This window comes from Gorilla gorilla, chromosome 1 (assembly GCF_029281585.2).
Source record: "Gorilla gorilla gorilla isolate KB3781 chromosome 1, NHGRI_mGorGor1-v2.1_pri, whole genome shotgun sequence".
Classification (NCBI taxonomy): Eukaryota; Metazoa; Chordata; class Mammalia; order Primates; family Hominidae; genus Gorilla; species Gorilla gorilla.
Window position 1 is genome coordinate 86828772 of NC_073224.2, and position 18469 is coordinate 86847240.

Genomic DNA, 18469 nt, shown 5'->3' on the forward strand with positions numbered 1-18469 from the left:
ATATTAGCCCAAATTAGTTGGTAATCTAACTGCTCAGTTCCTCCATGAATTAGATAGAACTCAGACCTGCTCCAAAGAGACAAGTATGGGACTCTGTCATATAATTTATTTTCAAATACTGCTTTGTTTTGTATTTAAATGTAATTATTAGTAATTTTCTAATCATTTTTCTAATATTAAAGTTAATTATGGGTATATGTAAAATCTGTGTGTATTTATCTTGATTCTTAAGTAAAAGCTACATATTTCTATGGTCTCATTTTAGAGTAGAAAGGCACAATTAACAAATGCTGTCTTGCACCCTTTGAATAAGCTAAAGATTTTAAATAGTCTTTTGAATACACTTAAACAGGAACATAATTTCCTGAATATGCTCTCTTTTTATGAACATAAGTCAACATTATATTTTATGAAATACAATGTATCTTATATATTTTAAGCCTGTTTTCTTTGTTTAGCTTTAGAAGAAACTATATCTAAAGTTGATACACCCCGCTTTTTCAGGGTTTTCCAGCCAAAAACAAAGCACCTTCCTACTGGGCTGTCAGAAACTAAAAGGCAAAGCGATCTTAAAAAGGAATCCAGATTTGTGTAGACAGTATCAAGTGGCTAATTTAGAGCCCCTCAAATATGAAAGGATGGGAGGAGACTTCTATGAACATAGTTAGGCAAGTAAATTTTTAAAATGCAACTGTAGCTTAAAATTTACATCTTTTCAAATTTATACAAAAAAAACCTATAAAGCTGTATTGATATAGGTGCCCAAACTTCATGCTGAGATATTTTTTGAGGTGATAAATATGCAAGAGCTCTTAAAAGTCAAAAAATATTTTTATAAAACATTGTAAAATGCATTATTTTTAAAAAGCATTTTAAGAGTTGTTAAAAATCTCAAAAAAGTATTTTTAAAAAGCATTCAAATATTTTTTAAAGTATTTTTAAAAATGTTTTCAAAGCCTTCATATATATTAGGCTATTATAATTTACCTCATTCTTTTTATACACTATGGGGAAAAAGAAACTATTACAATTTTATACAGTTGCATGTTACCTTATCCCCCAACAAACTCTGGGGAAGGGAGATACTGTTTGCCATCAGCAAGTAGATACCATAGTTATTTTAAATTGAATCAATTTGTCCCTGTTCCTGCATACTTGAAATAACTAATATAGATATACCTATATGCTCATTCAGAATACTGTCTAAAACCCAGATAATCTCAAAAATGTATGGTGCATTCCATCTCCTTAAAGAATTCTCATAGTTGCCCAGCTTTGCTTATAAGTGCCAGATTGTCAGGTTGGCACAAGCCCAAAGACAACACACATCGCAAAATGAAAATACTCCACCCTAAACGTTCTAAACGTTTTCATGACCTGTGTGCACTTTTCTAAGAGAAGCCAACACTGGCAGTAAACCTGAGTATAGGAATGCGTACAATGTGGGAAGTGATTATTTGCATGAGATAACTAAAAACCTTACCCTTGATTTACTACTTTGAAAATAAACTCACTGAGTATCAAATAAGATGAAAAAGCATGTAACTAGAATCTGTCAGTAAGTTTCATCCCTAAAGGTATTGTTATTTTCATCAATCATGACATAGAATCTAAAGGGTTTTGATTGAATAACCTTATTTATACAAACAGTCCAGTCTCACTACGGTAAAAGGAAAGAACGATTGGCCACGGCATTATTTTAGTGCAACAACAATTAGTATGCCTATGTGGAGGCATAAATCTCTATGAATTATGTAGGAGCCCTATAAAGGCAAACAGAAAGCATGTGTATGAAGCATGCCAAGTATGATAGAGTATCCCTTAACTGTCTAGATCATTAGGCAGAAGCCAGAATTTCCTAAGCATTTCTAGGGAAGTATTCATCATTTTCATATGTCATAACAATAACACCACCAAATACATACTATATGCGGGTACTTTTCTTAGAAATACAGTAATCTCAAGGCATAGAGATATTAAAAGATATAGCCATTATTTCTTATTTTACAAAGAAAGAAGTCATGTCAAAGTTAGTTACAGATATAGACTGAAACAAGTTACATCAGTAGAGACACAAATCCCATTCAGATATTCTAGTTTTGAAGTAATTGCACCCTACTAACTTTAGGAAAATTTAGGAGTTATTGATAAGTTCATAGTTTGTACTTAAGTTAGTTTGGGTGAATTTCATAAACGTAATTGCTAGTCCTTAAATTAAGAGGGGAAATGCTGATGTACATGAGTGACAAAGAAGAAAAAAGATAATGTTTCCTTAGGCTGATTTAAGAATAATTTTAACTTAAAATATGACTCTTACAAGTCAGATAAACAATTGTCATATATTTCTACATTCCAGTCTACACTGAATTTGTTTATGTCAATGCAAAGTGTGACCAAAGGATGCTTAGCCCTATTCTTTGAAGATGCTATAGAAATACCATGCTTCATCATCAAAAGACATGTAATCTTATAATCTATAGTCTTATACCTGAGCAGAAAATGAATTTACCTTTTTTAAAAAAGAAACCCATAATGTAACAGTTAAATATAGTCTTAAGGACCAAGAAAGCTTATAATAGTAGAGATTTACTTTAATTCCTGTTCTTCTAATACATTTCTGGTATATTATACAGTATTCTGAGATCCTAAATGTTCTAGAGGACATTAAATAACTGTGAAATATTTTTCCAACCTGTATTTATTACTGAAATTACTGAACTAATGGCTGCAAAACATCAAATAATACTGCCCAATATAAATCTTTTGAAATATCAATACAAAGCAAGGAAATGCCTTTATGTGTGTGTATATATTTGCATTTATAAGTTTAGAATCAAATTTTTTAAGTTATCATACTTAGCTGTTTAAAAAGATGCACTTTTAATGTGTTTAAATATAGTTTCTATTATCTATATGTTTGCCCTCAATTTTGCAAAAAGGTTAGTTTGATTTAGCTTTCCAGAAACATCTTTATCAGTCATTGCTCGATTTTTATCATCCAAATGTAATTTGACTATTATTTTAGACGAAAAAATATTGACACAAATGAATAAGTAGATTATGAAATAAATAGGAGATTTTATATTAAGCATCTTACATTTGATAAGATTTTCAGGATTTTTTTAAGACAAACATTTGTCTGCTTCCTTAAAGTGAAAAGTTTCTAAACTATTCCAAAATGTTCCCAAACTGAATGATTTGTTTAAGGACTTTGGAGACATGAGTTTTAACAAAAAAAAACTTAACATTAATTAAGAAAAAAAAGGCTGGTGTTATGTCAGTAGTGTTTTTTGTTCATATAAGAGAGACTAGTATTATGTCCGTGGGGGTAGCATGCATGTTAGATGGCTGTATTAACTCTTTGATTTTTGTTCATATGTCAGACTTGTCTGTTTTATAAAGAAAGATGGGGAGTTGATATAGCCCATTTTGTGTAGCACTTGTGATAATTTTATATTCCATTTTTTGAATTTGTTCATTTCAATAGTGCATTATCACTTTAAGATTCTGGTTGGCACTTAAACTACAGTAACTAAAGGTTATTTTTCATATTTTAACCAGTTTAGCCAGAGTTTTTAGTACTAGTATTAACTTTTGAATTATGTTTGAGGTCTTAGACTTTACAGCATGTTTAGTTTATTTTCATTTCTTATTAGTATTTTTCAGTACTTAATAGTCTCTTGCCCCCACCTCCAACAAGAACTTTCCTCTCTGTTCAACATCAGAAACATTTTCCTTTTGGCATGTGCTTTCTAGTTCCCCAAACACTATAAGCAAATTGGAAAGTTCAGCTGTCATTCTTGGAAGGTTACAGATCACACTAGCAGCCTGAGTAATCCAAGAGGTTTTAAGTATCATAGCATTTAGTTTAAAGTGAAATTTGCTCTGACAGGGCTGGCAGACCAATAGGAAAAAGAAATATTTGTGCTTGGAGAAGTGCATATGTAGAGACCAAAAGTATAACTGATGGCTGGAAGTGATTTCAGTCTAAAAAAACAAATCATTAAGAGAGTGCATAGGGGTAAAATACACAGTTCATATTTTAAAGAGTCTCAAAATGAACCAGCAACTAAGGTTAGCATTACATAGTAATTAGTTGTGGTGTTCAGGCTTTAACTCACTCAGTACCAGACAGTATAGTTAAACTGTCGCTGAAAAAACATTGCTACTTACATGATATTCTCTAGTTTAAACCTATAGCAGTAATTTTTGTACCTTAAAAAACCAAGGTATTATGACAGATTATATAAATGTTGAACCAGTAACAGACAAACAATTATTTAAAGGAGGTGCTAATGACTCAGTTTATTGACCTAGGGGTTATTTAAGCCACTCAGCAAGTTCCCTTAACATTTGGTGGTATGAAATGAAGCATTGCTTGATAGTATAGAACTGCCAATTTCAAGAAGTCCTTGTACTTAATGGAAGAAATGTAAGTTAAAGATGACTAGATGGCATACCTTCATTAAAATATTGCCAGAAAAAGCCAAAGACCTTTATAGGTTTGAGTAAATATTCATTTCAACTTGATAATCACATCTGACAACTTCCATTAGGTACCTATTAGAGCATTTTTTCTGTTAATAACTACAAATAAGGAAAAATAAAATATATTTTAATGGCTCCAGTTATTTCTTGCACATCATTTTTCTCTTCAAGAAAGCCTATTATGAGCCAGAGGAATCTAAAATTTATATTTTTTTCCTTGAATATGCAGATAAATAATAATAAAATGGGTCAGACACGGTGGCTTACGCCTGTAATCTCAGCATTTTGGGAGGCTGAGGCAGGCGGATCACCTGAGTTCAGGAGTTCGAGACTAGCCTGGACAACGTGGCAAAACCCCATCTCTACTAAAAATACAAAAATTAGCCAGGCATTGTGGCACGGGCCTGTAATCCCAGCTACTTGGGAGGCTAAGGCAGGAGAGTCACTTGAACCCAGGAGGTGGAGGTTGCAGTGAGCCAGGATTGCACCATTGCACTCTAGCCTGGGCAAGAAGAGTGAAACTCCACCTCAAAAAAAAAAAAAAAAAAAAAAAAAAGAAGTAATAATAAAATGAAAAGGACTTCCAGCAAGATGGTAGACTGAGCTAATTTGGAAGGGACCATTCCTATGCAGATAATATGTAAATGGTGGACAAAAATGTAACAGAAATTTATATGACCAAGTTCATAAGAAAGATAGGAAATACCCCAATGACAAAAAAACACCAACCGGAATATTGAACTAGGTACAAGTTATTTGGTAAAGGAAGATGGAACTGAATTCTCTAAATAAAGCCTGGAATTTCAGGTTTTTCTCATCAGTTGAAAAGAGGACTAAATGATGTTAATTCACCAGCCCAGAGAAGTGGCCAAAACCTGTCTGTGCTCAGGTAGGGGAAGATAGTCACCCATGTGAAAGAGAAGTCACAAGCTTGTTTCATGCACATGAGTGGGTTCAGAATTTACACCGTATACTTAATTCAGGGAACCTTAGTCAAGAAATTGCCATTTAGATTGTTTTAGGACAGCCATCTCAATGAAAACATAAAAAGGACCATCATGAAAGAGAATCATCAGAATGTAATGGAAATCCCATTTTATCAATGTTCAATATGCCATGGAGTTTAAATTTGATAAGCCTTGTTTTAAAGCTTTGTAAAGTACACGACAGTACACGACAAGTGCTCTAACAGCAAGAGTGTTAGGATGCCCAAGAATTAGAGTTAATAGAAGAATCTCAATTAGAATATATAAAATGTAATAAAAAAGTAAATTAATAAAAAGGAATAGAAAACTTAATGCAATGATATAGTATCAAAAAGTACCAAGTATAACATCTCCACATTAAAATATAATCACTAAAATATTACTCTGGAGGCAGGTTAATCAACAGATTGAGATGTATAAGAAAAGTATAACTTGAATGAAATTAGAGGAGAGTCAATGAAATGGAATTTCTTTACCATTTAGAATAAATCAGTGCAACTATTTTACACATGTTCCCTTCATCATTAGTACAAATTAATTTTTATCTGAAGTATCTCAGTGTAGTAACTAAATTGAAAGGATTTTTCCCCAAGATGTTGTTTTTCACCCTTAGAACTGACAGATGTCCTTCAAAAAATGTTTTTAATAAACTCCAGATGAGTATTTTAAATACAGCCTCCCACTACTCATATAATTTGCCCTTGATTTTTGAAAAAAAATACTAGTTTGAATTCATTAAGAATAAGATTCTTTAAGATGCTGTAGCCATTTAGTTTTATTGTAATAAAAGGAAAATTTATAATTATGCATATAAAAGATTAAGAATAAAACTAAATGGAAAATGACAACTAAACTTGATATATGCTGGTGAAACTCATTAGAAGACTGCTTAACCACGTTCTTGGATTTTATTTTCTCAACAATACAAAAGTTCAAGTCCAAAGAAATGAGTAATACCTTTGAGCAACTTAAAATATATATTTATTACATATAGATTTATAGAAACAAGATGCCATTAATATTTGTTCAATGAAAAATTTTAGAAGCTATGTTATAGTAATAGCACTTTAACATGCATGCATGTTACATTTTTCAGTGTTCAAGACAATTAGCATCTTTTCTTATAACCTCTTTTCTTATAATCTATTTTCTTAGGCACCCAACATTCACAAAACTTTTTTGGCATGTAACTGATAGGTATTTCTATTTAGCTGTAAATTATTTCATAATCATAAAATTGGACATTAATTATCTGCGACAGCAATGGATGCCACATTCTATGAATGTTAAATGTGCTGAGAAGTTTAAATTTAATAATCCTTGCTTTGAAATTTTGTAGAAGTACCTGATACTCAGTGGTAAAACAAGCTCTCCATCTAGTGGTTGGTCTATAAATGACAAACATTTAGATCTCGATGTAGTAGTACATCATTTTACTAGTGTTAGGTATTGTTTTATACTCGTTATTTCGTTCAACCTGCACATCTCTTCTTATTGTAAGAATTTCAAGGAGAAAATATTCTCTTTTCCAAGAACAGTTCAGCCCTGTAGAAGATAGGGGCAAGCTTCTTCTACAATCTGATTTCATCTCCATGGAATACCACAGCATCTCAGTTATTTGATGAAGCATATTCCCATACTAAGGGGGCAAAATTTGCTCCATTCCAATGAAATATAACCTTTAAAATTTCCAGCCAGTTTTCAAATTCTTCTCCTTTAGTCTCAGTCCCCAACTTGCAAAGGTATAACTTTAATTTTTTTTTTTTTTTTTTTTTTTTTTTTTGAGACAGGGTCTCACTCACTCTGTTGCCCAGGCTGGAGTGCAGTGGCGGTCATGGCTCACTGCAGCCTCAACCTCCTGGGCTCAAGTGATCCTCCTGCTTCAAACCCATGAGTAGCTGGGACCATGGGTGTGCACCACCATGCCTGGATAATTTTCTGTATTTTTGTAGAAATGAGGTTTTGCCATGTCTTGAACTCCTGGGCTCAGGCAGCCCGCCTACCTCAGCCTCCCAAAGTGCTGGGATTTTAGGCATAAGCAACAGCATCTGGCCTAAAAAAACTATTTTAAAAGAGAACAGATGGTCCGGGCACAGTGGCTCACGCCTGTAATCCCAGCACTTTGGGAGGCCAAAACGGGTGGATCATGAGGTCAGGAGTTCAAGACCAGCCTGGCCAAGATGCTGAAACCCAGTCTCTACTAAAAATACAAAAATTAGCTGGGTGTGGTGGCACACACCTGTAATCCCAGCTAAGTGGGAGGCTGAGGCAGGAGAATTGCTTGAACCTGGGTGGCAGAGGTTGCAGTGAGCCAAGATCACGCCACTGCACTCCAGCCTGGGCAACAGAGCAAGACTCCATCTCAAAGAAAAAAAAAAGAGAAAAGATAACATTGTTGTGAATTGTAGCATATTTGATCATTGTTATTTCTGCCAGTACCCCTCTGTAGGTTCTCATTACTTCACATTTGGACAGCTGTAATAGGTTCTTCAGTGTTCATGATTTTGCCTCTCAACCCCCTTTCCTACTACAATTATCTTTCTAAAACATAGAATTTGGTCATTCTCTTTCTTAGCAACCATTGACAACTCTCCAGTAGCCACCAGTTCTTAGCAGGTTTATGAAAAGCTTCAATATCTAGTCCTAACCTCCCTTTCTAGCCTTATCTCCTGCCATTTGCTTATATCATAAATCTAAAACTTTAACCATAACAAACCATTTGCTCTTCATCAGCCACTCCTCTCTGTTGCTCAGGCTGCTCCACCATCAGGAATTCTGTCTCTCTTTGCCTGTGAGATCTTACTTGACTTTTAAGACTAATTCATTCATGAATTCATGTATTTTTTGAATGCCCACTCCATGTCAGATACAATACTAGAGCCTAGGGATATAGCAATGGCCAAAATACTCCTTGCCCTCCATGGTGTTTATTTTCTAATGGGAAAGAAATACAATAACAAAATATGTCAGGAGGTAACAGATGCATTAAAATCAAAGTATTTTGTGTGAAGACTTTCTAGCTGCCAAGATTCTCCTGTAGCAATTTGTACATGTCTCTAATATACTCTTATATTAAATATTTAGCCCCCCTCTTTTCTTCTGTAGCAATTTACACATATGCTACAGTAGTATGACATCAGGTTATTATCAGAATATTTCTTCCATGTTAGGTGCCTCCAATCCTTACAGTCAAGGACTATGTCTTATTTGTTATTGCCTTCCCAGCACCATGTTTTTTCCCTGGCTTCAAAAACTATACTTACCACATTGTAGGAACTCAATAAATGTTTCTACTATTTGGATAGGTGGATGGATGGGCAAATGGTATATAGAGTCACTATTACAATATACCTAAATTTCCCATGACAAATCATACTTAAGCTGAAATTACCCTGATGATCAATTAACAATCTACTTAGAAGGATAAACATACTGATTTTGATTCTATAATCAATATGTTAGAGAAATTGATAAAAAGAATGAAGTATTCCAAAAAATTATGAAGAAGTAATTTCATACAGTTTTATAATATCCTGGAAAGTTTCTTCCTATAACAGCTCATGTTAAATTCTTTCACTTGACAATTCCAAAAGAATTCCAGCCTTCAATATTACCTGATGGATCACAAAGACTGGTTTGTTAAGAAAAATCACTGCTGCCTATTTATAAATATGTAGTCATAAATGATTTTGTCTTGGGAAGAATAGAATTCCTAAAGACAGACTCAGACTAAAAAGATGAAATTTAGCATGGTAGTTATCAGTAAAATTTTGAATGTGTGTGTGTGTGTGTGTGTACACACACAACTGTACATATATATAGATTAAAAATGTTACATGTAACTATAACTCAATATTATATAACTATATATAACTCAATGTTATATATATATACACATATATACACAGTCAATTATAAGCAGTCAATATTAGGCAACTTTGTGATAATGTCTTCTTAAAATTTTTGTTTAAGATTAATACAGTTTTAGCCTACAATAGTGTAAAGTCAGATATAGGATCTTTTATTCTGTACTGGTTTCAGATCACATCATAAGTATCACGTTAATTTTAGCTTCTTCATTTGAAGACAAACACTAGAAAATGGAAGTGGTTTTAGAGAGCAACTGAGATGGTAAAGATTCGAGACCATGTAATGAGGCTTGAATAAACGAGGGTTGTGAAGCAGTCATATCAAAGAAGAATTGGACTCCTTGTGTGGTTTCAGAGGGTAATTCTAAGACTAATTGAGCTGGATTTTAGAGCTGTGTAATAAAGAACTTTCCAACAGTTTTACATATCCATAAATGGAATGAACTGCCTTGACAAAGTAGTGAGCACTTCCTTCTGGAGGTGTTCAGAAGAGAGCTGGATAGACCCTGTCAAGGATGTTGTGAATAAAAGTGTAGCCAATATTATTTCTTAAAATGTTCCCAAGTCAAAGACTTCCATGAGCCTTCGAAAAAATAATTTGGCCTGCATTTATTCTTTTTGTAGCCATTTACTAATAAATTCATTACTTGCTCTACATTGATATTGCTGACCTAGGAATTTAAAAGAAGAAAAAGGCTTGTGTTGCTTTTATCTCGTTTTAATAAAATAATGATACTTTTCACTTATGCAGCACTTTTCATCCAAGGATTTCAAAGTGCTTTACAAATACGCACTAATTAAGCCTCACAAACAGCCAGAGGTAGGTGATTTTCTTCTCTTTCTACAGGAATGTCAACTCTGGCCCAGAAATTTAATAAGAGCCTGTGAGTGCCTGAGATTCTTTACTGGCTGCCATTCCCTTGTAATGTGCTGCATGTGAAGCATCACTTGTCATTTCCAGATTTCTTTGTTCCTGCTCTGAATCATCTCAAGTTTAGAATTCTAATGATTGCTATTACAAATGTGTTTGAAGTCTTGCAAATATTAGCAAAAATTCAGTCTTCTGCTTGCTGAATGCTAATTAGATTTCTAAATTTGTTTATTTAAAAAAACACACTCTAGATATGGTTTTCTATTTGTTGTTGGGTTTTAAATATAATTTTTCTCTTTTAAAGAATTTGTCATTTTTCTTTCTAGGTACCCAGAAATAATTGTTCTTGGGAGATAAAACTTAATGGCAGATTGACTTTTTGACCTTATCATTCCTAGTTATCTTTTCACAAACAATAACCATTTTCTTTGGACCAGAATTATGTATTTTCAGGAAGAGACACTATTTTGGTGATTCAAAGGTCCAAAATATGTTATCTGAATATGAAGGAAAAAGCTGAAATGGCACTAAATAAGTAATCCTGTAAAGAAAAAGTACTATAATAGTTGCATATACTAGTCTAGAGGGATACACCACTTTTTATGTGCGTTAGGAGTAGCAAGAAGAAACTATGTACATACAGAGACATGCACCCTACAAGATTGGATTGAATTCCAGTATACTTATAAATAGCCACATATTCAAACTATTATCTGAAGCAAAATGGCCACACAAGGCAAGAGCAGATGTGGCATGTCACAGCTTACTTTTCCTTGCTTCTCAGGGCCCCTAGTGAGGGCATACAAATTCCTGTGATACACACTATTGAAGTCAAGTCTTTCCAGATCAGGAAAGCACAATTTTTCCTGCAATGTTGCCTTTTTATATTCATAGTTTCTATCTCTTTCAAGAACTTACATGAAGAATCTATCTGCTTCGGTTTAAAGGAAAACTCTCTGGGTTTTGAACTAAACTCAGCATTAGCAAGGCTGTATCCTTTTCCCAAGGAAAAAAGTAAAGTGTCTACATATTCCAAAAGAATGTCTCCAGGTTTTAGCATCCTAGAAAGCCTGATTTCCCCCACTATATTAGAAAGAAGCAAATGAGAGAGTTTAAAGAAACAAACTGTTATGTTTCACAGTGAATTTAATTAAAAATGTATGTAGATATAGTTGATTTTTCATAATACAAAAGGACCTAGGACCTATGTCAAAGTACTCTCCAAACTGATCATAAATGTTTTAAATATTTTTTGCTTTAAACAGCAAGTTCATCTGTGATACATAATGGAGAATTCCAGAAAAGATCATTTTAGAGTTTGGTTTCAAATTTTATTCCTTTTTTCCAAAACGATATTTGTATATAGAAATTCGAAAAATTAAATGATGTCCTCTACACTGTAATACACACAGATGTCTCTGGGTGAACTGCTGACTGCATAAATAGATCTTTACCATAGTAACCTAAAGACCATACTGTTCAAGACCAGAGATTTATAGGTTCAGAAACTCAGACTCATCAGTGCTCAAGGGCCAGTCTTTCACTGACTTGGGACTGCAGGTTTTTATCAACAATGTGCATGACATATTTTAAAACGAAAAATCCATTTGTTAATGTACAATGAAAGTTATAACCATCAGGTGGATTAGGTAATATCTAAGTTTATTATTTAACCTGTTGGCAAATTACATGGGAAATTACAGTGATCAATAGTTTGCCTATTAGTCGTAGAAATAAAAAAAAAAGGGGGGGGGGAGAATTTTGCAACTTGAATGTAGAATGGCCTCAGACTCTGAGAATGTTAAATTCCCTTCCTGATTGAGGACCAAACTGCAAAAAGGCCAGATATTCCTTATGGTGTTATAGCTTACCAGATCACCACGCAATTGCCTAGGTTGCTACAACCAGCATTGTAGCTGAGACGCTCCTTGTTCTGTGCCAATGACTGGTGAACTCCCTTCTGAGGACCATCTTCTTTTAGGTAGAATTACAGTGATATTGCTAACAAGTCGTCTGTGAGATACTCTGAAGGTGCCTTTGCATGTTTCCTCACTGTCCCACATATGCCTCTTGTTTTCATATTACTGAAATAGATCTTGCCATAGCCCCTAGATTGAGAAACAAGCATAAGATTAACTTGAGTTTAACCTAAGTCTACTGCTATTTGGCCTCAGAGGAGTTGCTAAAAAAGATAAGGACTGGTTGAAGACAGGTAATAAGCGAAAGATGAAGAAGGAACAAGTTGAAATCCAAGCTATGTAATCAACAGTTATATAATTGAGAGTTCTTTAGATACATGATTACTTGTTAGCCTTAGTGCTTGCAGAGAACAGTTTTCAATAACTTCTCTAATTTTAAGCTGATACCAGTGTCTCTTAGTTCACTGACTCCACTAATTTCTGAAGCATCTTTTAAGCTACCTCTTGATTTCCTCATCCAAAATTTAGTCTCTCTTCCCATGAGATCAAAGTTAGAAAAAGTGCCTATATTTTTACCATTTCAAAATAAAATGTAGACTTAAAAATTTCAACCAACTTTGAGAAACTATAGACAGTTTTTATATAAAAGGACCCCAAAACAACAAATTTTGTCCAGGATCGCTCAGTACAAATGCTAACCTGAAACTTGTATTTCAGAACTTCCATTCTCCTAAAGGGTAGAGTCACTGGACCAGTATGTGTTATATGTATTTTGGCTCTTTACATTTACTCTTTAGTTCCATCTTAATACACACAAGCACGCGTGCACACACACACACACACATTCACACATTTAAAACCTTAACATTTTAATAGTTACTTCTAAAGTGTGTCAACTTAATCTCACTCTGAGTGTGACAGGGAGTTAGTGCCTATGTGAATATATTTTTTCATCACATTCAGTTTTTGCTATTGAGGGAAAATTATCTTTCCATCTCATGTAGTGCAAACTTAAATCATTTAAATATGTTTTATTTTTCCAAAGCTTACATTTCTGCATTACAAATGGTGTCCATTGATTGGAAGTCAAGCTCACTAGCATTCACTGCATGAGCTATGCATGAGCATGTTAAGGCCACCATGTTCTGCCTGGCAAAATAAATACTTTGTCATTTTCCTAAGTGTTGGATAATTCCCTGACCTTTAAAAAGGACTTTGGAGAACAGATTTTCCTCTAAATAATGTATTAATAGACCAACAAGTAATTTTTTTTAAATAATAATCATGAAGTTTAACATACTTCAAGCTATCTTTACAACTCTGAAGGTTATCTTTGGGTTTCTGTTATTCCCATAGAATAAGTTGAACCAAAATTTGTAATTGTCTTGCTGTCACTCAAAAGAAATAGATCTATGTTTTGTAATTGTTTGCATTGAGGAATCAGAGGAAGGATTTGCAGATCAAATCTGACTAATTTTCAAATTTTGTCAAATTCCTTATCTTGTTCTTTTAATCATAGGCTTATGGTATGATTTGGCCCTGCATGAGAATTCACTGATATAACTCAAACACATGTTTTTACTAAAAGTGGAATTAGTCCTATATCTTCATATGAAAAGACATTATAAACAGCAAAACTCACTTTACTACAGTTTTATTTTTATAATTCCCTAGCAATATATTACTGATCATTGCTAGCATGTAAAATCTTTTCCTATTTTTGCTTAAGAGCCATATATAAGTAATTTATTAAATAAAACTTTTCTGATTTGATTCTTCCACTTTGTTTCAAATAGTACCTACTGACAGAGGTTTCCCATACTTTTAACACACATTGTTAGAAGTATTTTATTATATACACTTTTAATGGCTCTATTAACCTTAAAAAAAAAGTTAATGATATCCACCTAAATCACTATCCCTGCTAGGAAGAGAATCTTGGTGGTATAAAAATGTAGGCCTCTTAATCTGCATTGTGGATGTGTGATGAAAAACATAGCTTATCATTCTTTTTTCTCTTTTTTAGCCTTGGAATGGATGGCTTTGGCCAACCAGTTGGCATTCTTGGACGCCCTGCCACAGCATATGGATTCCGCCCTGATGAACCTTACTACTATGGCTATGGATCTTGATAAAGTATCTGTTTCCATGTGTAATCTCAGCTTAGAAGAAATATGTGTGGGTTGGGTTAATTTTGGATCTTTGCCTAATAACGCATGTTGATGTTATTGTGGGTCTGTGTTTGTTTTTATTTTTATATGTTGTTAGCTGCAGATTAACCCCAGCCCCTTCTGTCTTCTGTTAAGTACAGTTGATACTGACATTGTTCACTCATCAAACCACATCTTGATGCTAAGTAACATTTCCCATGAGCCTCAAAACTGAATGCTGAGAAGCTACTAGACTGGAAAACAAACACTGCATTATGTATGTTAAGTGACTAATTTAATTTCAATTAAAAAGCGTAAAGTGAAAATGAATAAGTGAAAGTCATGTGTTTATATTTCACACATTTCACTACGAATTACATGTTAATATAGGGTGCACGTGAATTTTTTTTCTCCTTTTTTTCTGCTTGTAAACTCTTGAGTAATTTGTATAATATATGCTACCTTTAAAATTTATGAAAAGAACATCACCTTCATATTCCATGCCATGTGCCTGAAAGTTTCCTTCCCAAAGTTTATTAACTATGAATTTTCAATTAATAATGGAACATATGTCATAAGTTATTTATGGTTATAGTCTCTTTGGTGGTTTTAATTCATATCTTCCTAGTTGTAATGTAGAAATCCTAGGACAACTAGTATACAAGACAAGCAGTGATACAAGATTAGCATTTGGCTTTTAACTTTTATTCTTCATAAATTTAGTATCTAAAGCATGGGAAAGCTAATTAAAAGTCGCATTAAGGAAAACTAAGGAACAGAATATTTCACTCACTTGGGTACCCAGTTCCCAATTGTTCACTTGTTCTTATAACGTACATTTAGATAGCAAGAAATGGAGAGACATTATATAATTCATAATGGGTTTTGAAAATAGTTCAGTGTTTTCATATTAAAAAAATGTTCAATTCTACTTGAAAAGCTGAGCAAACAAATAACCATAATAATAACTATAATCAGAGATAGTTCCATGATCACCTGCTATGGAAGGAAATATGACACTTCAAAGGGAATACATAGATCAAAGATAAGACTTCTGTTCTTCAATTTAAAATCTCATTGATCTAACTACACTATTTATTTGGCTTAAATTACATTTTAAGCAGAAGATAACATTTGGAAAAGGCCTTTGAAATAACTCATTCCATCTACTTATTTAAGAAACCAATCACATAAAAAATTTAAATGTAATCAACAGATATTTTCCTGACTACCTGCTATGTGTAAGGAAGTATATGATGCCCCTTAGGGGATGTAAATCTGAGGTATGTTTATGCCTTTGATCTTTCTGAAAACATACATTTATTTGTCTTAGTTTCTATTTTAACCATAAAATATTAAAGCTGGAAAAGGCCTTAGAAGCAACCCTGTCCAAAAAAACTGTGGCCAGGAGAGGTTAAGTGACTTAGTCAATGACATAGGCTGTCTCTTTGCTTCCTATTCAGCAATCTCAATACTAAATAGCTTGTTTTATTATTTATCATGTGTACAAAGTATAAATACACATAAGTGACATTAATAGGAAAATGATGCAAACATCCTATAGCTTTAACTTCCCTCATGTTGTTATAAACTGCATTAGGAAGAACACCCGCCAAAATTGATAACATTCCCAGGGCTATGCTCGCTGAATTTTACGTGCACATGCTCACTCTCCCTAATTTTGTTTTCATTAGTATAGGATTTAACAAATTTAGAAATTGTAATCTTTCCACTCAGGCCTGAACTGGTTTACCATTGCATTATTTATGAAGGAATATTTTTCTAAAGAGATTAATAAGGAAGACTATGTAAAAAAAAGATTTGTTTTAAGACAAGGTCTTGCTCTGTCACCCAGGCTGGAGTGCAGTGGCACAGTCACCATTCACTGCAGCCTCAGCCTCCCAGGCTCAAGTGATCCTCCCACCTCAGCCTCCCAAGTAGCTGAGACTACAAGCACGTGCCACTGCACTCGGCTAATTTTTTGTTTACTTTTTGCAGAGATGAGGTCTCACTATGTTGCCCAGGCTGGTCTCGAACTCCTAAGCTCAAGTAATCCACCTGCCTCAGCCTCCAAAGTGCTGCGATTACAGGCATGAGCCACCGTGCCCAGCCTAATATTTTTACATACTTCAGAGAACAAAAGGTTTTGGCCTTGGGCACTTTTAGAAATACATTTTATGTTGTAAGACAAATATCCTGTCCTCACCAGATTTTGACTACAAATTTAGGTCAGACTTATTTTAATAACTAAATTGCCATGGCTTCAAGCCCTGATTTATAGCTGAAAATTATTTCTTCTCCAGAGTTCTTTGCTCCTTCTGAAAGTTCACTAAGGTGCTTTCTCACATAGGCCCAGGAATAGGTTTCTCATATTATGGTTCCTCCTCTTCCCCCCACATGGCTTTCTCTGTGTTCGTGATCCTCATGAGATCACAGCTGCCCTCCACATGGGAGAACCACTGCTCCCTCCACTTAGGACCTGGGAAGATGACACTGCTCTCCCCTTTCTTATTCCCTTCCATGTGTGTGACACACCTGTTGCTTAATTCTGCACAGCACAACAGAAACTAAAGCTGTATGTTTCATCATGATTTTACAGAGATTTAAGTAATAAGAGAAATATCACACAAAATAACTTGCTATTATTACAAGAGCCAACAGTCACAAAGCTCTCACTTGGCCTGCATGGCAGGGCTAACTTGCTCTATGCCACCAGAAATACTCAGAAATCTTTAGAATTCTAAGATGAGGCCAAACTGTCAGAAGGTCCCACAGAAAAGAAAGTGTTTTTTCTTCAACCCAGCTGAAGACCTACTTTCAGAGTGTTTCTTCTTCCAAGATTAATTGTTATTAGCTACATGATCTTCAGGATTTTACAGATCCTGTATATTTTAAGTCACAAAACAACAAGAGAGAAATAGAAAATATCTGCCTACTTTTTCCCAAGTGGTACCTGGAGGTTTGTTTTTCTTTTTCTTTTTTTTTCCAGCCCCCCTTTCTTTTGAGACAGAGTCTCTCTCTGTTGCCAAGGCTGGAGTTCAGTGACACTATCTCGGCTCACTGCAACCTCCACCTCCTGGGTCCAAGCCATTCTCGTGCCTCAGCCTCCCAAGTAGCTGGGATTACAAGCACCCGCCACTATGCCTAATTTTTGTATTTTTAGTAAAGATGGGATTTCACCATGTTGGCCAGGCTGGTCTCAAACGCCTGACCTCAAGTGATCCACCCACCTCGGCCTCCGGAAGTGTTGGGTTAACAGGCATGAGCCACCGCTCCTGGCCTGTTTTTCTTTTTTGACCTAGTCAACTGACCTAGTTATTGGCAAGTCTTCCCAAATTCTATCATTGAGGATACATTGAGGTTTTTAGTGAGGTGAGTTACTGTGTTCTATGTCTTTGTTGCTAGTTTAGTGGAAAATTTGAAAATATTGGTTTCTCCTCAAATATCTAAAATCCCACATAGACGTTTGTAGTAGTTAGGTTTCTCCAGAGAGACAGAACCAACAGGAGGGAGGGAAGGAGAAAGGAAGGGAGGGAGAGAGAGAGAAATTAAGAGAGAGAGAGAGGATTTATTAGGGCAATTGGCCTACATGATTGTAGAGCTTAGAAGTCCCATGACAGGTCGTCTACAAGCAGGAGAACCAGGGATGCCAGTAGCGTGGCTGTCCAAGTCTGAAAGCCTCAGAACCAAGGACGCCAATGGTGTAACTTATCAGTCCAAGGCTGGAAGTCTGAGGACCTGGGACTGCTGGTGCAAGTCCTAGAGTCTGAAAGTCAGAGAACCTGGAGTTCTGATGTCCAAGGGCAAAAGAAGGGTGTCCCAGCTCCAGGAAAGTGAGAACAAATTTGCCCTTCCTCTGTCTTTTTTGTTCTATCTGGACCTTCAGCCAATTGGATGGTGCTCAGCCACATCAAGGATGGGTCTTCCCTATTCAGTCCACCAACTCACATGCCAATCTCCTCCAGAAACACCCTCACAAACAACCAGAAATAATGATTTTCCAGCTGTCTAAGTATTTCTTAACTTTTCTTAATCCTAAAATTAATTATCACAACATTCTAGGTAGGTAATTAAAAGGCTACAAAACTGAAATGATAATGCACTAGGCTTTGTGATATGTTCTTGGAGTACAGCAGAACTGCACTCCTATTTGGGATAAAGACTGGTCTGAAGCAGGCATTAAAGA

General features: G+C 34.7%; 1 protein-coding gene across 3 annotated transcripts in view; it reads left to right on the top strand.

Annotated features, from left to right (window-relative positions):
* The window catches only part of KIFAP3 (kinesin associated protein 3), a 162308-nt gene extending 147695 nt beyond the window's left edge, over window positions 1–14613 (top strand). For 2 of the 3 annotated variants that reach the window (XM_055365908.2, XM_004027875.5), the window contains exon 20: window positions 14160–14613. In XM_055365908.2, coding sequence (XP_055221883.1) covers window positions 14160–14265 — 106 coding nt within the window. In that variant the 3' untranslated portion in view covers window positions 14266–14613. Of the gene's footprint in view, window positions 1–10094; window positions 10164–14159 lie in introns of all 3 variants that reach the window. The other variant, XM_055365913.2, reaches the window with a different exon arrangement.
* Window positions 14614–18469: the final 3856 nt, after the last annotated feature.